Source organism: Kogia breviceps, chromosome 7 (assembly GCF_026419965.1).
Source record: "Kogia breviceps isolate mKogBre1 chromosome 7, mKogBre1 haplotype 1, whole genome shotgun sequence".
Classification (NCBI taxonomy): Eukaryota; Metazoa; Chordata; class Mammalia; order Artiodactyla; family Physeteridae; genus Kogia; species Kogia breviceps.
The window spans coordinates 79,045,563-79,067,801 of NC_081316.1; the positions used below are offsets into that span (position 1 = coordinate 79,045,563).

General features: G+C 52.7%; 1 protein-coding gene across 2 annotated transcripts in view; it reads left to right on the plus strand.

Annotated features, from left to right (window-relative positions):
• The window catches only part of DCHS1 (dachsous cadherin-related 1), a 35,095-nt gene that overhangs the window by 5,951 nt on the left and 6,905 nt on the right, over nt 1-22,239 (plus strand). The window contains exons 1-13 of one of the 2 annotated variants that reach the window (XM_067038742.1): nt 6,694-6,767; nt 8,506-10,413; nt 16,218-16,406; nt 16,496-16,727; nt 16,859-17,095; nt 17,425-18,450; nt 18,669-18,862; nt 19,073-19,169; nt 19,272-19,429; nt 19,600-20,464; nt 20,546-20,785; nt 20,880-21,005; nt 21,562-21,771. In XM_067038742.1, coding sequence (XP_066894843.1) covers nt 8,626-10,413; nt 16,218-16,406; nt 16,496-16,727; nt 16,859-17,095; nt 17,425-18,450; nt 18,669-18,862; nt 19,073-19,169; nt 19,272-19,429; nt 19,600-20,464; nt 20,546-20,785; nt 20,880-21,005; nt 21,562-21,771 — 5,362 coding nt within the window. In that variant the 5' untranslated portion in view covers nt 6,694-6,767; nt 8,506-8,625. Of the gene's footprint in view, nt 1-6,693; nt 6,768-8,505; nt 10,414-16,217; nt 16,407-16,495; nt 16,728-16,858; nt 17,096-17,424; nt 18,451-18,668; nt 18,863-19,072; nt 19,170-19,271; nt 19,430-19,599; nt 20,465-20,545; nt 20,786-20,879; nt 21,006-21,561; nt 21,772-22,239 lie in introns of those variants that run through there. The other variant, XM_059068238.2, reaches the window with a different exon arrangement.

Genomic DNA, 22,239 nt, shown 5'->3' on the forward strand with positions numbered 1-22,239 from the left:
TGGCCTCCTCTGCAGCCCGGACTCTACTTGTGAGAGTCAGATCTTAAGACCAGGTCCTTGCTGCTCATTCCGTCACTGTAGCTCCCTCACCCTGCCCTGCCCATCCCGGCCCAGGCCTCCCTACCTGTGAACGTCATGAAGGCAGGGACGCGATCTGTCCAGGTCACTGCTGTGTCTCTAGTGCCTAGTATGGTGTTTGGCACATGGTAGGTCTACAATAGGTACTTATTGAATAAATCTATTAGTGAATCATTTCACACACATGCCCTGGGCCCACCTCTCCTGTTTTTCCCTTTGTCTCCTGGAGACCTCCAGGCATCCTCTGGTCACTTCCCCTCTAACCACTGACCATGCCCACCTGACCCTCAACCTGGACTCATAACTGCCTCGTCACTGATCACCTCCTACTCCGACCCACCTTACATATACTGCTGGAGTTACTCTCCTACGGACAGCTCTGCTCAGGCTCCTTCCCTGTTCGGTTGCCTGGCCACTTACATGAACGTTTATCAGGCTGTTCCAAGCCCTCCAGCAGAGAAGCAATATTGTGGAAGAGAAAGCACTAGCTTTGGAGTCCATCAGAGCTATGTTCCAGATGTTTCTCTGCTACCTAGTCTGAGCCTCAGTCTCCTCATCTGTGGAATAACACTTATCCCAGGGTTATTGTGAGTGTCTGGCACGCAATAGCAGCCAACATTTATTGAGCCTTCACTGTGTACCAGCCACTGTGCTGAGTTCTTTGTCATTCTTTCATTTAACTATCATATCAACCATATAAAGTAGGCACTTTAATCCCCATTTTACAAAAGAAGAAACTTAGGTCTAGAAAGGTTAAACAGTTTTCCCAGGATTTCTCTATAAGTGGTGGAGTCAGAATTTGAACTTGAGTCTGTCAGACAGCAGAGCCCATCTTCTTAACCACTGTAATAATAGTTAATGCTTGTGTCCTTATACAAGCATGTTTGTGTTCATGCTTATGTGTGCTTACTGTGTGCAACACACTATTCTAACTGCAAATACACTATAGTAGTATCACTGTCCCTATTTTTTCTACGTGGACCATTTTTTTAAAGTCTTTATTGAATTTGTTACGATACTGCTTCTGTCTTATGTTTTTCTGTTTTTTGGCCATGAGGCGTGTGGGATCCTAGTTCCCTGACCAGGGGTCGAGCCCGCCCCCCCCTGCATTGGAAGGTGAAGTCCTAACCACTGGACTACCAGGGCAGTCCCTGTCCCTATTTTATAAATGAGGAAATGGAAGCACTGAGCATTTCAGTGGCTCACCCAAGATTACACAGCTAGCAAGTGAGAAGCTGGGGAGAAATCCCAGAGTTGGTTTGCCCCCAGACTCCATGTCTTCAGCACTGTCTGGTCCTACCTCACCATGATACATTGCCTCCATTTTCTAGGAGTGCAGTAAGCATGTGTTGATGAATGAATCTATACTGACATCTGGTCTATGGCTAGTTGTTAGTTGATTCATTCTCTATCAGTTCCCATTGCAGGAGGCTTGCTCCCTTAGGACTCTCCTGAAACGATTCTCCCCAAGATCACTATGACCTCCTGACTGCTAAAACCAGTGGCCACTTCTCAGTCTTCATCTTTCTTGACCTTTCAGCAGCGTTGGACACTATCGATCTCTCCGTCCTTGTTGAAATGCTCCCTCCTTTAACTTCTGAGCTACGGCCTCCTTCTCTTTCTCCTCCAAGAAGAATAACGCTCTCCTCAGTCTGCCCCTTGAATGTGACTGTTCCCCAGGGCTCTGTCCTAGACTCTTTTCGTTCTACATGTCCTACCTGATGGACCTCCATACCCATGGCTATGAGTTACTCCTTGATTGGTCCAAATCCATCTCCAACCCAGACCTCTCTCCTAAGCTCCAGACCTGCAAATCCAACTGTGTTTGGGACATCTCCATGGGGAGACCTCAACAGGAACCCCCAAAATGGCTTCTCTTCTGTGGTGTCCTAATGGCACCACATTAGTAATCAGGCCAGTACCCTGGAGTCAGTCTAGAGCCCTTCCATTCCCTCACCCTTCCTGAAGGGTCAGTGGCCAAATCTTGTCAACTTCACCTTCTCACATCTTTCTTCTCTGTGTCCTCTCTGTCCCACTACTGCTGACCTGGCTTACAAACACCTTGTCCTTGGTGTCCCTCCTCCCATAGGTTCTCTTCTCCAGGCCTCCATTGTCTTCCTAGGTCTCTCCTCTGAAATTTCTTCCTCTCTTCATCTTTCCCTTCTCCATGAATCTCAGGCAGTATGGAGTGCATAGTCCTGGGATCAAATCAAGGCTGTGTTAACTCAGAACAGTTGTTTCATCCTGAGCCCCAGTTCCCTCAGTGGAAGATGGGATGCCTTCTTCACGCGGTTGTTACGATGATTAAATAAGGCACCATCTATGAATTGCCAGCATACTAACAGTTCAGAAAAGAAACTTTCCCTCTGCCTTCTCTGCTGACATCCATCCCTGACCCCTCCCTGAGGTGCCTAATGGGACCAGTCCTCAGGAGGGACAGAGCCAGGCCCGGGCACTGCCCTGGCCACCCATCCATGAGGTTGTCCCGGGGACATCCAAGGAAGCCAGCTTGTCAGCCTTCTCCTCCCTCCGCCCTTACTAACGCCTCCTCTCCTCTTTACCCCCTTCCACCCACTCCCCAGCCCTAGCTCCCGCCTTTATTTACCATGCCCCACCTCTCCAGCCCAGCTGTTCCTGTCTCTGACTTGCCTCCCCTTTCTGTATGAACTCCACTCACTCTTTCCTTTGCTGACACACACTCACTCTCCCTCAGTCTTGCTCCCGGTCATCCCCCATGAGAACTCTCCCCTCTCTTCCTCTCCCCTTTATGGCTTGCCCTGTATCTCCACCTCCCTTTGCTCACCAAAGCTACCCTCTTCTTCCTCCACTTCTGAGCCAATCTGCCTTTTGCAGCCCCCTCCTCACCCTGTTGTCTTTCTGGTCTCAGCCCCTCCCTGGCTCTGGGACAGGAAGTTGAGGGAGGAGACCTGTGAGGTGCCAGCTCCCCCAGCCTGCTTCCCCGGTGCACCTTGGGCCATTCCTCTGCTTCCTTCTGGAGCACCCTTTCCCTTATGGTCCCCCTACTACTCCCCCACAGCCCACCTCTTTCCTCTCCCATGTTCTCCCTGCTCCCAGGTCCTATAGATGCACAGCCTGCTAGTGGGGGGGGGGTTGACATCACATTGCAGGCCCCAATGAACAGTCTTGCCCCTCCCCCTCCTAATGAGAACCAGCTGTGGTTCCAGAGGCCCAGATGTGGGGCTAGAGGGGGAGAGCAGGATGGAGCCAGAGGACAGAGTAACAGGACCGGGACAGGGTGAGGGCATGTAGCAAGGCAGAACTGGGTGGGGAAAGAGATGTGACCAATCTGGGGGGGAGAAAGAAGACAGATCTGGGTAGGAGGCAGGACAGATTGGGGAAAGAGGCAAGATGGATGGCTCAGGCCAGGTCTGGGGGAAGGGAAGGGACAAACCTGGAGAGGGAAAGAGACAGGAACAGAGAGGAGGAGCAAGTCTTGGGGAAGAAGCAGTGAGAAACAGTGGACAGATGGGGAGATGGTGCTGAGAAGAGAGTTGGAGAGAGGATGAGACGGTCTCGGGAGAGAGTCTGGAGTTCAAGTTTGGAACTAGAAGCCCTGGAGCAGGAAGTGATGAAGCATAGTCCAGACAGGCCCCAGGGATCTCGAGGTCACAGCTGCAGCCACAGAGCTGACCATGAGCGCCCAAACAGTGTGTGTGAGAGCGTGCCGGTGTGTGGGTGCGTCTGCAAGTGTGTGCGCAGGCCTGCCAGCGTGAGTCTGTGCAGGGGTGAAAGTGGTTTGTCTGTGTCCGTGAGAGGGAGGGGGTGTGAGTGAGCGTGCCTGTGTGTATGTGTGCGTGTGCGTGTGTGTGTGTGCGCGCGCCTGTGTGAGGCCCACGAGAAAGTGTCTTTCTGTGTGTATGTGTCTGGGCAAAAGCATGCCTGTGTGTGCTTGCATGTGTGCCTGCATGTGTGTGGGGGGTGGGGGAAGGTTACAGGTGAATGAACATGCCCATCTGTGTGAGTGATAACTTGCTCCTCTGTGAGGTTCGGTGTCTCTCTATATGTTAGAGTAGCTCCTGTCTATGTGAGTGTGTGTGTTGAGTGTGCCTGTCTGCATGTGAGTCTGTGCATCTGTGTGCCTGGCTGTGTGTGGGTCTGTGACTTCGTGAGTAGGCACCTTTGTGCATCCACTGTGAGGGTGTATGGGGGAGTTTGCATTGAACAGGGACCCAGGAGGGCACCAGGGTCTACACGGATTGGGAGAAGGGACATCTGCCTGGGCCTGAATCCCTCCTCCTCAAGGCTGATCATTCACCTGAGTTTTATCTCATACCATTCATACATCCTTTCATTCAGAAAAGGTATTGATCATGTGCTATGTGCCATGCTCTGTGCTACACGCAAAGGTGAATAAGATACAGTCCTGGCCCTCAAACAGCTGACATTCTGGGTTGGGGACAAAGAATCCTAACACAGAATGTAAGAAGTACATTGACCTCACTATCCATTATCCCCACTCTGCTTTCTCTCCACTGACTGATTAAATGAATAGGACCAGTTCCTAACCCTTGACCCCTAACCCAGTCTCTAGGCCTAGATCCCTGCCCCGGCCACAGCGCCATCTCTCTACACACAGCCTCTCCCCTCTCTGAGTCAGGCCTGTGTTCACTCTGACCTTCTTCTTCTGAATTCCTCTGATCTGTTAGTCCATGTGGAAGCTCCACAGACTTCACAGACTTGAGCCTTGGGGAGAGGGGTCTTAGTAAATCCTAGAACTCTGAAGCCAAGGATGGATTTGGGAACCGAGGAGAGAGCATCTACCGAATGCCCAACTCTGAGCTCCTTGTTTCCATTGCCTGTAATTCTCCTAAAACCCCACAAAGTAGGCATTAACATGTCCATTATATAGATTAGGAAAATAACACTCAGATTGGACTCAAAGCCAGCTCAAACTCCAGAGTCCCAGCTCTTTTCATCGCCTCACACAGATGGGAGAGATGGGGGGTGGAAGTGTAAGTAGAGGGTCAGAAACTCTCATCCCTTGGGAGGACAGGAAGTCCTAGAGCAGAGCAAATCTAGAAAGACCAAAGGACACACTTCTGCAGCCATTTCTACAGCCACACTCCTGACCATGGTGCCTCAGGGGCACAGGCTCACACGTGTTTGTGTGTGTTGTCTGAGTTGGCGTGTCCAGGGACGTTTCTCCCTGTGTCAGTAGGTGAGGGTGGCGGTGTGCAGTTATGAGGTTCTGCACATTTGTTCAGCACTGATTGCCTGCTCTCGTGATACCTCTACGAACTGCTGGAGAACCAGAAACTAAGACCCTCAAGCTGCTGTCCTCAAGGAGCTTTCAGTTCGGTGTAGGGGGAGGGGTGTGATGGGCAGACACATGAACAAATCAGGGCTGCTGTGCAGTTTATCGTCAATGTGCATCAAGAGCAGTGCGAGCCCAGTAGGGGATGCCATAGGCACTGCAGGGAGGTCAGAGAGATATCATAGAAGAGTCCACGGAAGACAGGATATTTGAATGAGATCTTGAAGTTTGAGTAGGGGATGGCCAATCGGACGGGACTTTTAAAGGATATCTCAGGACAAGAGCATGGTGCATACAAGGCAAGGAGTTGGGAAGGATCAGATGACGGGTTTAATGTTGGAATGCAGGATGCAGTGGGGGAAGGTGAATATGGGGCACAGTGGAGAGGTTGGCAGGGCTCAGGTCCATAAGATATACTAGGGAGGTTAGGCTTTGTCTTGCGAAAAGAAGTTCTATACCTAGCGTCCATGAACCCGTGAAACTGCAGACACAGTTTGGGTGTGTGTACATCTGCATTTTTTGGCCCATAATGGGCAGCAGTTTTCTGCCATCAGTAATGGCAAACCAGTGGAAGCCTTTTGTCATGACCGGTTTGGTGAGAGTTGTGAGGATAGCTCTGGTCAGGTGGACATGGATCAGAGGGTCCAATCCGGGAGGCATGGGGACCAGTAAAGGGCTGTGGCAGGAATCTAAAAGAGGGATGACAGTGCTTGGACTGGGACAGCAGCAGTGTGAACACATAGGAAAGGGCAGACTTGAGACACGTCTAGTTAAGATGGTCAGGTTTTGAAGACTAACTGGAAATCAGGACTGAAGAAAAGCAAGGAAAGCAAGGAGAGTTTCTGAGCGGTGGTGCTGTTCACAGGAAAGGGAATGGAGGAAGAAAATCAGGTTGAGGTGAAGGTTGGGAATACATTGTAAGGAGGTCCATTGTATGGATGGACATGTGTCTCCAGTGCTCTCCAGAGCTGGAGATTGCAAAGTCATTAGCAAATAGACGGTACCTAAGATGATTGATACATTTGAATTGAAGGCATGGGAGTGGATAAGATCACCCAGGCAGTGTGGTAAGTGGGAAAACATGAGGCCCTGGACTGAGTCCTGAGGAGCACCAGTTTTTTGTTTTGTTTTGTTTTGTTTGCCGTACGCGGGCCTCCCACTGTTGTGGCCTCTCCCGTTGTGGAGCACAGGCTCCGGACGCGCAGGCTCAGTGGCCATGGCTCACGGGCCCAGCCGCTCCGCGGCATGTGGGATCTTCCTGGACCGGGGCACGAACCTGTGTCCCCTGCATCGGCAGGCGGACTCTCAACCACTGCGCCACCAGGGAAGCCCAGGAGCACCAGTTTTTAAGGGCAGAGGAAGAACTTGCCCAGGGGACTGAAGAGTGGACACAGAAGTACAATGGAAGCAAGAGGTGGGGGTCACCATGGGAGGCCAGGAGGGCTAGGCTTCAAGAAGCCAGTGATTAGTGTTTCAGTGTTCCAGAATGATCCAGCAAGAAGATAAAAAAGTGTCCGTTGGATGTAGAGTATAGCGATGACTGGAAGCTTAGTGAAAGCAGTGTCACAGGAGAGGAAGACTCTCTGTGTAGATGGAGGAGGGGGTGAGAGGTGAGAAATTAGAGGAAGTGAACAAACCTTTCAGAGAGGGCAATGTCTCCACGGATTCTGCTCTCACTCAGTCCTTAAAGGCCTTCATGGAGCTTTAGGTCTCCTCCTTGAACGTCAGCAGCATTTGAAGCCCTGGCTCCCTGAGCCACAGAGGCACCACCCTTCCCTGGATTTCTTTCTCTGTCTCTCTCTCTGGACACTTAAGGCTGCCTTTGTCCAGCTGATGGTTCAGGCCCGAAATCTGCCCATCTTCCTTGACTCCTCCCACTCCCTCATCCCCTGCCTCAAGCCATCATCAAAGCCCTGCCTGTTCTACCTGCGAAATGTCCCGCAGAGCTATTCGCTTCTCCCCATTTTCATTGCTAACACTCATCCAGTTCACCATCAATTCACCCTCACCTGGACTCCCCCAAGTGTGTTATAAGGGCTGTCCTAAGATAACCTTCCCATCCGTGTGATCCTTGTTTACAAAGGGGCAGCAATAGAGATCTTCACAAGACGTAAGTCATATTGCAGCACCCACTCTTAAGATGCCTTCATGGCTTCCATTTGTCCTCGGCATAAAGTCAGATTCATCAGTATGGCCTACGAGCCCCTGCCCCATTTCATACCTTCTGCCCCAGCACTCTACACCTCACACACATTGTGCCCTACCTGCCCCCAGACACCCTCAGCCCTTTCTTGACTGCAGACTCTAAGCCTCCCATTCAGTTCCCTCTTCTGAATGTTCTTCTCTCGTTTCTGTATCCCCTTCTCCGCTCACCACTGTCTAGCAAACACCTACATTAAGTAGATCCTGACTTGAATGTCTCTTCCTCACTCCTTACTGTGGTTAGCCCCTCCTATATCTATGCCTTCACAGCTCCCACACTTCTCCCTCACGGCCCTTATCACACTTCTAATTACTTGTCCAATTCCTGGACCGTTTCCTTTATTCTCTGAGGTGTCTCCAGTGCCTCCACATAATAGGTGCTCAATCTCCTGTTGAACAGAGAGGGAAGTAGGGCTAAAGGTATATATATATATACATATACATATATATATAATATATATACACACATATATATATATATATATATATATATATAGAGAGAGAGAGAGAGAGAGAGAGAGAGACTTCAGCATAGTTAAATGTTGGTAGAAGGCTCTGGCAGAGAGGACAATGTTGAGATTCGGGTGAGGTTGCCAAGCACATGATTATTGAGATATTAATCCTGGATGACAAGAAAAATGAGAAAGAATTGGCCACATGTTTAAGTCTACAGATGGAAGGAAGGGAGTCTGAAGGCATTTAGGTCTGAACAATAGGAAAAAACAATTTGCTGCAGGGTGGAGGGGGGACGGGAATCAGAGTGGGATGGGACCCGCCAGGTAAAGACTGCAGTGGGTCCTGAGGAGCTTCCTGGGCCCCAGACGGTGTGAGGCAGCACAAGGGCCCTGTGGGGGGACTGAGCATGCTTGAGTCCTGGTGTGGCCTAGACTCCAGCCTGGACGGTCGATTCCTCCCACATCATGACCTCTTTGCTTCCGATTTTCTCCCAGGTCAGGAATCGTGAGCTGGAGCCAGGGTCCAAGTTGGATCTGATCCAAAGCCTGAGATCAAGCTGGGCCCGGAGCCTGGCCTGGAGCTGGAGCCCAGGCTGCATCTGGACTGCTCCTGCCATGCAGAAGGAGCGGGGCATTGCACCTTCTTGCCCAGGCATGCAGAGCCCCAGGCCCCTACCCCTGCTATCACTGCTGCTGCTGCTGCTGGGTGTGGGGGTGCCAGGCATCTGGGGTCAGGCCGGGAGCTTGGACCTGCAGATTGATGAGGAGCAGCCAGCGGGCACACTGATCGGGGACATCAGTGCAGGGCTTCCAGCAGGCACGGCAGCACCTCCCATGTACTTCATCTCCGCCCAGGAGGGCAGCGGTGTGGGCACAGACCTGGCCATTGACGAACACAGTGGGGTGGTCCGTACAGCCCGAGTCCTGGATCGCGAGCGGCGGGATCGCTACCGCTTCACTGCAGTCACTCCTGATGGCGCCACCGTGGAAGTTACCGTGCGAGTGGCTGACATCAATGACCACGCTCCAGCCTTCCCACAGGCTCGAGCTGTTCTGCAGATACCTGAGCATACAGCTCTTGGCACCCGCTACCCACTGGAGCCTGCTCGTGATGCAGACGCTGGCCGCCTAGGAACCCAGGGCTATGCACTGTCTGGTGATAGGGCTGGAGAGACCTTCCGGCTGGAGACACGTCCCGGTCCAGATGGGGCCCCAGTGCCTGAGCTGGTAGTTACCGGGGAGCTGGACCGAGAGAACCGCTCACACTACATGCTGCAACTGGAAGCCTACGACGGTGGTTCACCACCCCGGAGGGCCCAGGCCCTTCTGGACGTGACATTGCTGGACATCAATGACCATGCCCCAGCTTTCAATCAGAGCCGCTACCATGCTGTGGTGTCCGAGAGCCTGGCCCCCGGCAGTCCTGTCTTGCAGGTGTATGCCTCTGATGCCGATGCCGGTGCCAATGGGGCTGTAACTTACGAGATCAACCGGAGGCAGAGTGAGGGTGACGGACCCTTCTCCATCGATGCACACACGGGGCTGCTGCGGCTGGAGCGGCCACTGGACTTCGAGCAGAGGCGGGTCCATGAACTGGTGGTACAGGCACGGGATGGAGGGGCTCACCCTGAGCTGGGCTCGGCCTTTGTGACCGTGCACGTGCGAGATGCCAATGACAATCAGCCCTCTATGACTGTCATCTTCCTGAGTGCGGATGGCTCCCCCCGAGTGTCTGAGGCTGCCCCCCCTGGCCAGCTTGTTGCTCGAATCTCTGTGTCAGACCCAGATGATGGTGACTTTGCCCATGTCAATGTGTCCCTGGAGGGTGGAGAGGGCCACTTTGCGCTCAGCACCCAGGACAGCGTCATCTACCTGGTGTGCGTGGCTCGGCAGCTGGATCGAGAGGAAAGGGATGCCTATAACTTGCGAGTTACTGCCACAGACTCAGGCTCACCCCCGCTGCGAGCCGAGGCTGCCTTTGTGCTGCATGTCACGGATGTCAACGACAACGCCCCTTCCTTTGACCGCCAGCTCTACCGACCCGAGCCCCTGCCTGAGGTTGCACTGCCTGGCAGCTTCGTGGTGCGAGTGATGGCCCGTGATCCTGACCAGGGCACCAACGGTCAGGTCACCTATAGCCTGGCCCCAGGTGCCCACACCCGCTGGTTCTCCATCGACCCCACTTCAGGCATCATCACCACAGCTGCCTCACTGGACTATGAGTTGGAACCACAGCCACAGCTAATTGTGGTGGCCACGGATGGAGGCTTGCCCCCTCTCACCTCCTCTGCCACAGTGAGTGTGGCCTTGCAGGATGTGAATGATAACGAGCCACAGTTCCAGAGGACTTTCTACAATGCCTCCTTGCCTGAGGGCACCCAGCCTGGAACCTGCTTCCTACAGGTGGGTAAGCCCCCGCACACAGCAGGATGATTCTGTGGGCAGGAGTGGATCAGAGGGACACAGGGGCCCTCAGAGCAGGAACCAAGCCTTGCAGGTGCCATCTGTTGATGGTGACATATGCCAGAGGGTTCGGTCCTCCTCGGTGAGCTCCACAGTCTGTGCAGAGGGTGAGGATTAATGAGAAGATGAGAAAGCAGGGTACGAGAGCTCAGCCAGGTAACCTTGGCAGTTGAGAGACTTAAGATTGGATGTAGAGAAAATGTGTCTTGTTGTGGCAGGAAATGAGAGAGAACTCCTTAAAGTTTCAAAGTTGTTCTGTAGGGCAGAGATGGAGATTCTGCACACCCATGTGGCTCCTGTTCCCCAAGGGAGATGCCAGCATTTACAGAGCTCTCCAACCCTAAGTCTAGTGCTGAGGTGTCCTGGAATACACCCCCATCCCTGCCCTTGGAACTGAGCCTTGATGGGACACTTGGGCTCAGGCACGAGGATGAGAGACAACAAGAAGTATCCAGTGAGATCCCAATGTCCAGAGCAGGAAGACCTCAGAGGAAAAGGCAGGAGCCCTGGACAGGCTGTGGGAGCCACAGACTTCCTGCAAGTCAGGCTTGGAGGAGATGGGTGGAGCATGAAACTGGAGAGGCAGGATGAAGCCAAATTGCAGAAGTCCTTGGACACCAAGCCATGAACGGTTAGGACTTTACTTGGAAGGCAAAAGAGGTCACTGAACTTCTTTGAGGCAGAAAAGGCATAATCAGATTTGGTTTTGTTTTCTTTCAAGACTTTATGTTTTGGGGCAGTTTTAGATTCATAGCAATTTTTTTTTTTTTTTTTTTTTTTTTTTTTTGCGGTACACGGGCCTCTCACTGTTGTGGCCTCTCCCGTTGCGGAGTACAGGCTCCGGACGCCCAGGCTCAGCGGCCATGGCTCACGGGCCCAGCCGCTCCGTGGCACGTGGGATCTTCCTGGACCGGGCACAAACCCATGTCCCCTGCATCGGCAGGTGGACTCTCAACCACTGCGCCACCAGGGAAGCCCCATAGCAATATTGAGTGGAGGGTACAGATTTCTCATATACCCCATGCCCCCACTCATAGCCTCACACATTATCAACATCCCACACCAGAGTCGTACATTTGTTACAACAGATGAACCTACATTGACACATCATTTTTACCCAAGTCCATAGTTTACATTCGGGTTCACTCTTGGTGTTGTACATCCCTCCCTCCTCACTACAGATTGCTTTTTTGTTTGTTTGTTTTTTGGCCATGCCACACAGCATATGGGATCTTAGTTCCCAACCAGGGATCAAACCCGTGCTCCCTGCATGGAAGCGCAGTCTTAACTACTGGGACCGCCAGGGAAGTCCCATTTTTTTTTTTTGGAAGCTAACTTGCTTTAAGGGTGAAAGAGAGATTAGATCAATGGTAAATGATACATTCAAAAATTAACTTACCCACTGTAAGCCTGGCACTCTGCTGGGCCCTGAGAACAAAGAAAGGAAACAGTCTTATTCCCAGGCCGGTCCCAGTCTAGGCAATGAGACACACCAGTAACTAGTAATGCATCAGGCTGCATATGAGGTGCTATGGAAGCCTAGAGGTAGACCTTTGCAGAAGCAATGAGACTTTGCCAAGTGAATAACATGGGGTATGAGGACAGGGACTCCAAGGCCACAGAAAGAGCTACGGAACATCATGATGTGTTCATGGAACTGCATTGTTCAAGTTGGCCTCAACTGTGCTGATGAGAAAGGGTTATGGGGAGATGAGGCAAGCGAGTAGACAGGGACCAGCTGACAAGCTTTGACTTTATTTTAAAAATCATAGGGAGCCATTAAGAGGTTCTAGGCAAATCTGATATGTCTTTTGGAAAGATTGCTTTGGCTGCCCCATGGAATATGGATGCAAGAGAGGAGACTGGAGGCAGGGTGGTCTCTTAGGAGTTTCGTGCTTGAAGTCTTTATGTCTCAGAAGTCCACAAGATCCCTGAGCATCTTCTAGGAGCTGCCTGTTGGCCTAGATTTTCAGGCCAGTGCCTAGGCCTGGCTGACCTCCTGTCTGGCCAGACTCTGGGTACTTGCCTGCCTACTGCTGTCCAGCTCCCACCCATTCTCCCATGTGTTTACTCTTCCTCTTGGCCCAGAACCATTGGGCTGTGGCTTCCAAACGTCTTCCCTCCTCATTAGTGCCTGAAGCAACAGGGCATCTCACCAGATAGTTTCCTGGAGTTTTTACTAGTAGTAATCATAGGGAAGCAGGGGTAAAAATGACCATTGGGTGTTCATAACTGTTACAAGAAGCCTTAATATTTGATTCATTCAATATTCATTTATCAAGTATCTGCCATGTGCCTGTCATTGTATTAGGGACACAGAACACAGTAATGACTGAGTAACCCCTACCTAATTCATGGAGTTTATAGTCTAGAGGTGAGATTCATATGCAGAGAAACAATTTTATTCCAATAATAAAAACTTCTATATGGGGATATTCATGAGGTACAGATAGGCAGTTTGAATGTTTTCTCAAAAGAAAGGACCTTTGAGCTGAGACTTAAAAGATGAGCAGGAGCTGATGAGGGGACGAGATAAGGGAAGGGTTGAAGCAGAGGTGACACACAGAGAGAAGTGGAAGAGCTTGACTTGTCTGACTCGTTCAAGGGCCTACAAGTGGCTCGGTATCTCTGGAATTTAAGGTGTGAGATGAAAGAGTGGGAGATGAGACTGCAGGAGGCCAGACAGTGAGGAGTCAAGCCAAGCCGAGGAGTTTGAGCATTTTTCTCTAGGGGACACTGAAGATTTGAGTAGAGGAATAATATGATATTTGTTTTCTCAAAAGATGCTTTTATTAGTTAGTGTAGAGCAGTGCTTCACAACGGCTGGTGATTTTGCCCTCTGGAGGGGACATCTGGCAATGTTTAGAGACATTTTTGGTTGTCACAACTGGTGGGATCTATTGGTATCTAGTGGATAGAGATGCTCTCAACATCCTATAATGCATATGACAGCACCACAACAAAGAGTTATCTGATCCAAAATGTCAGTCATGCCAAGGTTGAGAAGTCCTGGTATGGAGGACAGATTGGAGGGTCAGACACCTATGAGAAGGGAGCTTCAGTAGTCCAGGGGAGAGACGACTTAGGCCCAAGTCAGGACAGTGATAATGGTGATGGAGAGGAACAGACAAATAGAAGGAATAATGAGGATTTACTTAGTCCCTGCTTGATTGATACGCCAAGAGAGGAAAAGGGAAGAACAGATTTCTGGCTCGAGCAACTGCGTGGATGGAGGAATCATTAGAGAGGGGTTGGAATTATCATGAGTTTAGTTTAGGACAGGTTGGATTTAAGGTGCCTGTGGGACGTCCAAGTGGAGATGTTGAGCAGGCATCCAGATGTACAAGTTTGGAGCACAGAGGAGTGGTCTGGGTCAAAGTACAGACGATGGTCAAAGCCACAGCAGTGGAAGAGAAGGCCCTGAGAGTGTGTAAAATGAGAAGAGGCCAAGGAAAGATTCCAGAGAACAACAGTGTATAACAGACAGAGTAAGGAGAGGTAGAGGAAGGCTGGGAGTGGGGAAGCAGTGGGAGGAGAAGCAGAAGAGCACAGTGTCAAAGTGTCAAAGCAGGAGGGACACCTGGGAAGGAGGTCAGCACGGGGCAGATGACGTAAGTTTGTGGTCTGCTAGGAATTTTAGAGAGTTCACAGATGAGGGTGTTTATTTTCTCCTTGCACTAGTGCATGTGATGAGAGCTAGGGGTGGGGTGGGGACAAGAGGAGAGAGATGAGGTTAGTTACAGCTTTCAGGAAGAGCTGGAAGCAGGAGTTGACCAAGGTTGGACTATGAAGCAAGGCTGAGAGCCTGCTGAAAATGGAGACTGCATTTGCACTAGGACCTCTGAGCAGGGGCTGCTCAGGCCAGAAAATTCACTTCTGCCTTGGTCATTTCCAGTCAACAGCCCCTGCGCCTTTTGGGGTCACTTCCTGACAACTTCTCTTGACCACTATTTATTGCTTTCTTCCTGCAGCGAGTCAGAGGGCAGAGGTCTTTAACAGCTTCTGGAGATGGTGCAGCAGCTGTGCTGCAGCCCGCCAGACTGATCCAGGGGGAAGTTTGTCTCCTGGGATATCCAGGCCCACGGCCACAGTAAAGAGTTGGGGCAGGAGCTGTTTCCAGGGTTCAGCATGGCAAGGTCTTAGTGTCTCTCAGGAGGGTAAACAATGGCACAAATCACTTCTGTCAAAGGCCTGGGCAACGATCAGAAGTCCTTGGCTAGGCTTCTCTCTGAGCAACATTTTCTGGCCAAGAAAGGGGAACTCTCCAGCTTCCTTTTGCAGCATATCATGACCCTGAGGTCCGTGTAGCCACAAAGAGTACTTTGTCACAAGCTACAGCAGTCTGCACCAGCTAACCCACTATTGAGGGCCTAATGTGCACCCAATTTATAAAACTTTGTTTGAAAGAAGCTTTTGTTGTAAGGCAGGGCAATCTAAATGTCTGTTTACTCAATGAACAAATATACATAGAGTACCTACTGTGTGCCTGGCCCTATCCTAGGCTCAGAAGCTTTTGGAATGGTGTCTCCTGCTGATCTGGCTCTGAAATGTTCAGAGGCTCCTGACATTGGTGTCCAATCATAAACTCTTCCTGAGCCAGCCTGGGAGATGCCTGAGAAGTCACCAGGAAAACCTTCCCCTATTTCTTAGTTCTGGGGAGCCCCTGGAACTTAATGACCTCGGTATTTTCCTATAGACCTGCAGTTCTCCCTTTCTCATTTCCAGTGAGATTGGCTTGAGAGATGAAGGGATGCTAAAGGTGCACGAGCCACATCCCATGAATTCATAGTGCAGATCCTGATGACTCCAGTTACCAGATCTGAGTATCAATCAGATCCCACTTTATAACCAAACTCAATAAAGAGCAGGCCTATAACATCAGTCTCAATAACTCTATTGGTCAGCCAGTTCTCTGATTGGAGTGATTATGAGACTTGGTGATGGTTATTAACTCCCTGTGACCACCTGGAATTTGCTATCACAGCCCTTAGCACTCTCGTTTTAAGTACAGTTGGTCCTCATCATTTGCAGATTCTGTATTTGTGAATTCGTCAACTCTCTAAAATTTATTTGTAACCCTTGAATCAATGCTCATGGAGCTTTCACAGTCATTCCCGGACATGTGCAGAAGGATGGAAAATTCAAGTCTCTCAACAAGCACATTCCCGGCTGAGGTCAAACAAGGCAATGCTCTGCCTTCATGTTACAGCTCTTATATGGTAAACAAGGGTCCTTTTCGTGGTCTATTTAATGCCACGTTTTTTGCATTTTTGTGCTTTTTGTTTGGTGATTTTGCTGTATAAAATGGTCCCCAACTCTAGTGCTGAAGTGATGTCTGTTTTCCTAAACACAAGAAGGCTGTGCTGTGCCTTATGGAGAAAATACATGTGTTAGATAAGTTTCATTTAGTTATGAGTTGTGCCATTGGCCATGAATTCAGTGTTAATGAACCAACAATATATATTAAATAAGGTGCCTTTAAACAGAAACATACATAAAACAAAGTTCTATATTCACCAGCTGACAAAAAAGTTGTGATCAGAGTCTCATAGGAACCTAACGCAAGTGGTGAGGTCTGAGCTGGGTTTGGATTTTGGTCCGTGTCCTACTAGTCCCTTCTGTGTGTCCACCATCCAAAGACTCTGGGCACCAACTGGCCCAGGGCCTGCTCCTTCCAATTGCCACTTAGTTATGGCTTTTCTGGCCAAAAAGATGGGGCATTACTCACCCCAGCCTCTCCCCAGGTGACAGCCACAGATGCAGACAGTGGCCCATTTGGCCTCCTCTCCTATTCCTTGGGCGCCGGACTTGGGGCCTCGGGGTCTCCCCCATTCCGCATTGATGCCCACAGTGGCGACGTGTGCACGACCCGGACCCTGGACCGCGATCAGGGGCCCTCAAGCTTCGACTTCACAGTGACAGCTGTGGATGGGGTGAGTGGACAGTCTGTGGGCAGATTGGGGTGGGCATTCACCAGGGCCAATCAAGGGCCACCTGACTTAATGGCTGCATGTCTCACCAGGGAGGCCTCAAGTCTATGGTGTATGTGAAGGTGTTTGTGTCAGACGAGAATGACAACCCACCTCAGTTTTATCCACGGGAGTATGCTGCCAGTCTGAGCGCCCAGAGTACACCAGGCACAGCTGTGCTGAGGGTGCGTGCCCATGACCCTGACCAGGGACCCCATGGGCGACTCTCCTACCACATCCTGGCTGGCAATAGCCCCCCACTATTTGCCTTGGATGAGCACTCAGGTGAGGATCTTCACATTCCCAGGGCTTGCCTCCCCATCTGCCTAAATGAAGTACTGCCTGCCCCCCACCCCCCAACCTTTCCAGCTCTATTCTGTTTCCTTATACATCTCCACTTCTGTCCCTCCTCTCAGGGCTGTTGACGGTAGCCTGGCCCTTGGCCAGACGGGCCAATTCCGTGGTGCAGCTGGAGATCGGGGCTCAGGATGGAGGTGGCCTGCAGGCAGAGCCCAGTGCCCGAGTCAACATCAGCATTGTGCCTGGAACTCCCATACCACCAGTATTTGAGCAACTACAGTATGTCTTTTCTGTGCCAGAGGATGTGGCACCAGGCACCAGTGTGGGCGTAGTCCAAGCACACAATCCAACAGGTATCACTTATCATTATATCCATTCGGTGTCATACCCAGACACCCCAACATAACCCTCGAGTATCACACCACTGATAGCCCCAATACAAAACACTCTGGTTCCAATCCCCGCCACCTCCCTGGGCATGGTACAGGCACTCTGCTTCATCCTCAGGTACATGAATATCACCCTGGTGCCACCCAGCTTCTCTGCCAACACCTGCCCCTCCCCCTAATACTTTGAAAGGCCCAGGTGTGGGCACTGCTAGCCCTTTTGGGGATCAGAGTCTGGGCCCCAACTCAATAGGTGCCCCCCATCTCTTTTCTGACCCTTCTTTCCTCTTCCCTAGGTCGCCTGGGGCCTGTGACCCTCACCCTATCAGGTGGGGATCCCCAAGGACTCTTCTCCCTAGATGGGGCCACAGGGCTGTTACAAACGCTGCGAGCTCTGGACCGGGAGCTGCTGGGACCAGTGCTAGAGCTGGAGGTACGGGCAGGCAGTGGAGTGCCCCCGGCTTTCGCTGTAGCTCGGGTGCGTGTGCTGCTGGATGATGTGAATGACAACTCCCCTGCCTTCCCTGCACCTGAAGACACGGTGCTGCTGCCACCAAGCACTGCCCCAGGGACCCCCATCTATACACTGCGGGCTCTGGACCCCGACTCAGGCATTAACAGTCGAGTCACCTTTACCCTGCTTGCTGGGGGTGGTGGGGCCTTCACTGTGGACCCCACCACAGGCCACATCCTGCTTATGGGACCTCTGGGGCCTCCAGGGGGGCCAGCCCATGAACTGGAGCTGGAAGCCCGGGATGGCGGCTCCCCACCCCGCACCAGCCACTTTCGACTGCGGGTGGTGGTACAGGACTTGGGGACCCGTGGGCTGGCTCCCCACTTCGACAGCCCAACCTACCGTGTGGACCTGCCCTCAGGCACCACCCCTGGAACTCAAGTCCTGCAAGTGCAGGCTCGAGCACCAGATGGGGGCCCTGTCACCTACCGCCTTGCAGCAGATGGGCCAAGTAGCCCCTTTGGCCTGGAACCACAGAGTGGGTGGCTATGGGTGCGAGCAGCGCTGGACCGTGAGGCCCAGGAGTTATACACACTGAAAGTAATGGCAGTGTCTGGGTCCAAAGCTGAGTTGGGGCAGCAGACAGCCACAGCCACCGTGAGGGTCAGCATCCTCAACCAGAATGACCACAGCCCCCGCTTGTCTGAGGAGCCCACCTTCCTGGCTGTGGCTGAGAACCAGCCCCCAGGGACCAGTGTGGGCCGGGTCTTTGCCACTGACCGAGACTCAGGACCCAATGGACGTCTGACCTACAGCCTGCGACAGCTGTCAGAAGACAGCAAGGCCTTCCGCATCCACCCCCAGACCGGTGAGCACTGGGACCCCAAATCTGAGACCCCATAGCCTCATCCTCAGACTGGTGAACACCCAGCCACGCTCCCGAGCCTGGCCATAAGGACCAGGACTGAGCTGGAGTTTTCCCCGGGCATTCCCTTCCACACTCCCCAAACCCCGGCCTCTCACGGACCTCAGGCTCTGCATCCCTAGCTACCCCATACATGATCTCTATCTGTCCTGCACTCCCAGGAGAGGTTACCACACTCCAAACTCTGGACCGTGAGCGGCAGAGCAGCTACCAGCTCCTGGTGCAGGTGCAGGATGGGGGGAGCCCACCCCGCAGTGTCACAGGCACCGTACACATTGCAGTGCTCGACCTCAATGACAACAGCCCCACCTTCCTGCAGGCTTCAGGGGCTGCTGGTGGGGGCCTCCCCGTACAGGTATGTGAAGCTGCAGTACTCTGCCCTGAAGAAGTAAGAGGGTATGTGGGTCTCTGCTTAGAGCTGTAGGTGTACGTAAGAGAGACTGTGTCTTGGAACAGGTTTGAGAGCAAAAACGGGGCTCTGCCTGCACATAGGTGATGGGAGCTCCATCCCGAGTTGTCTCAAGAACAGGAAGGAGACAACTGTAGATGAGTTGTGTTCCCACAGGTACCAGATGGTGTGCCTCCAGGAACACTGGTGACAACTCTGCAGGCCAGGGATCCAGATGAGGGGGAAAATGGAACAATCCTGTACATGCTAACTGGTACGGGGGCTGGAGAGAAGGGAGTTGGTGGGTGATGGCAGGCCCTCATGACATGCCCAGCTCTGGAACCCAAGGCCTCGCCCTTCCTCTGCCTGTCCCCAGGTCCTGGCTCAGAGCTCTTCTCTCTGCACCCTCACTCAGGGGAGCTGCTCACTGCAGCACCCCTGATCCGAGCAGAGCGGCCTCACTATGTGCTGACGCTAAGCGCTCACGACCAAGGGAGTCCCCCTCGGAGCTCCAGTCTCCAGCTGCTGGTGCAGGTATGGCTGCCCTTGCCCCAATCTGTCCACGTCTCCTTGGTCACCAGTGTGGGCACCCTCTCCTCTCGTCAGGCCACTCTGACCGCCCTTCCTGCTACTCAGCAGGCCAGCCCAGATTCCCTTTTACATGGGTCCAACTGATTCCGTACTCCCTCCTGGGTCCACAACAGGTGCTTCCCTCAGCTCGCTCGGCTGAGCCTCCTCCGGAACCCTCAGACCCAGACCCAGCCGCACCTCTGCCTGTCGTGCTGACCGTGACAGCAGCCGAGGGGCTCCAGCCCGGCTCTCTGTTGGGCTCGGTGGCGCCGCCAGAGCCGGTGGGGTTGGGCGCACTCACCTACACACTGGTGGGCGGCGCCGACCCGGAGGGCACTTTCGCGCTGGACGCGGCCTCCGGGCGCTTGTACCTGGCGCGGCCCCTGGACTTCGAGGCGGGCCCGGCGTGGCGCGCGCTCACAGTGCGCGCCGAAGGGCCAGGAGGCGCGGGCGCGCGGCTGCTGCGAGTGCAGGTGCGCGTGCAGGACGAGAACGAGCATGCGCCGGCCTTCGCGCGTGACCCGCTGGCTCTGGCGCTTCCGGAGAACCCAGAGCCGGGAGCGGCGCTGTACACTTTCCGCGCGTCGGATGCCGACGGCCCGGGCCCCAACAGCGACGTGCGCTACCGTCTGCTGCGCCAGGAGCCGCCCGTGCCCGCACTTCGCCTGGACTCACGCACCGGGGCGCTCAGCGCCCCGAGAGGCCTGGACCGGGAGACCACTCCGGCTCTGCTGCTGCTCGTGGAAGCCACCGACCGCCCTGCCAATGCCAGCCGCCGCCGCGCAGCACGCGTTTCCGCGCGCGTCTTTGTCACGGATGAGAATGACAACGCTCCGGTCTTTGCGTCGCCCTCACGTGTGCGCCTCTCTGAGGATCAGCCGCCGGGGCCCGCAGCGCTGCACGTGGTAGCCCGGGACCCGGACCTGGGCGAGGCTGCACGCGTGTCCTATCGCCTGGCAGCTGGCGGGGACGGCTACTTCCGGCTACACCCCAGTACCGGTGAGTTGGGCCAGGGGTGGGGATGGGGAAGAGGAGGGTGCTGATGTGGGGCGAGTGTTGAGGTTTCCTCCGCTCAACTAGGAGCGCTGTCCGTGGTGCGGTCCCTGGACCGTGAAAAGCGAGCTGAGTTCGTGCTGACTGTGGTGGCTTCCGACCACGGCTCCCCGCTGCGCTCAGCCACGCAGCTCCTGACTGTCAGTGTCGCCGACGTCAACGACGAGGCACCCACTTTCCAACAGCAAGAGTACAGCGTCCTTTTGCGTGAGAACAGCCCGCCTGGCACATCTCTGCTCACTCTGCGGGCAACCGACCCAGACCTGGGTAAGGCCTGGGGGGATGAGTTGAAAGAAGGATGGACTGGGTCAAAAAAGGGTATATTCACCCTCTGATCTTCCCCCACGCTGCCCCTCCTCAGGGGCCAATGGGCAAGTGACTTATGGAGGCATCTCTGGCGAAAGCTTCTCCCTGGACCCAGACACTGGAGTTCTTACAACTCTTCGGGCCCTGGATCGGGAGGAGCAGGAGGAGATCAATCTGACAGGTACACGTTGACAGGATTCCCCAAAGCCTGAGGTGTTGTAAACAGCAGTGTTACATGGGCAGGACCCCCAAAGTACATTTTATAAGCTTCCGCCTCTTACAGCACAGTTTCTATTTATTTTTAATCCTTTTGGGGAGTCAGGAGTTTGGCGGAGTGCAAGTTGAACTGATGTCTAGGCTGTCATCAGTGTGATCACACACTAACTCTCAAATGCATAATGTCGCAGCTATGCCCTCTAGGATTCCCTCAGATTACACTGCAGCTATTTAACAGAGAAGCATGTGGATATTGAGTACCAGAGAGATTAAGTAACTTGCTTAGGCTAACACAGCTTGGAAGTGGGACTTGAACTCAGATCTTTTGTTACCTCATTTAGTGCCTTTCCTGTCACACCACCACATATGTATGTGTGCCTGTGTGCTTGTGGGGTGTGGAGAGAGGGACATATTCTGATTTTTGTGTGCACCTGGTGAACACATGTACAGAACACGATGTGGTGTGGATTCCTCCAGGGGATGGGAGCAGGCTAGATCTCACTGATTTTGCTTCCCGATAGTGTATGCCCGGGATGGGGGCTCGCCTTCGCTGTTGACCCATGTCACAGTGCGAGTGGCTGTGGAGGATGAGAATGACCACGCCCCAACCTTTGGGAGTGCCCATCTCTCCCTGGAGGTACCTGAGGGCCAGGACCCACAGACCCTTACCACGCTGCGGGCCTCTGACCCGGATGTGGGAGCCAACGGGCAGCTGCAGTACCGCATCCTGGGTGAGAACCTTCCCACACCCACTTGCCCAGGTGTACTCCTTGTTGGCCTGTGTCAGACCCAGTGTGCCCGGGTCTCCTTTTCCTTCTCTTTATGTTTCTGTGTCTCCAAGCATCTATTTCTCTGCCCCTCCAGTTCTTGATCTCCTCTTTGTCTCTTTTTATCTTTTTGTTTCTTTTCTTTCTTTTTCTTTCTTGATTGTCTCTCCCTGTAGAGCAGTTGTTCTCAAACTTTTTCATCTCAGGAACCCTTAACATTCTTAATTTTTGAGAACTTTAAAGAACTTTGGCTTATATGATATCAGCATTTATTGATATAAGAAAAAGTGAAATAATAATTTAATAAATATGTAAAATATATAATAAACAAATTATATCAATATTTACAATATTTGATATTAAAGATGAGACAATTTTAAAATATCATTGCAAAACAAGCCAATGAAGTATACCACTTGCCGTATTTCTGCA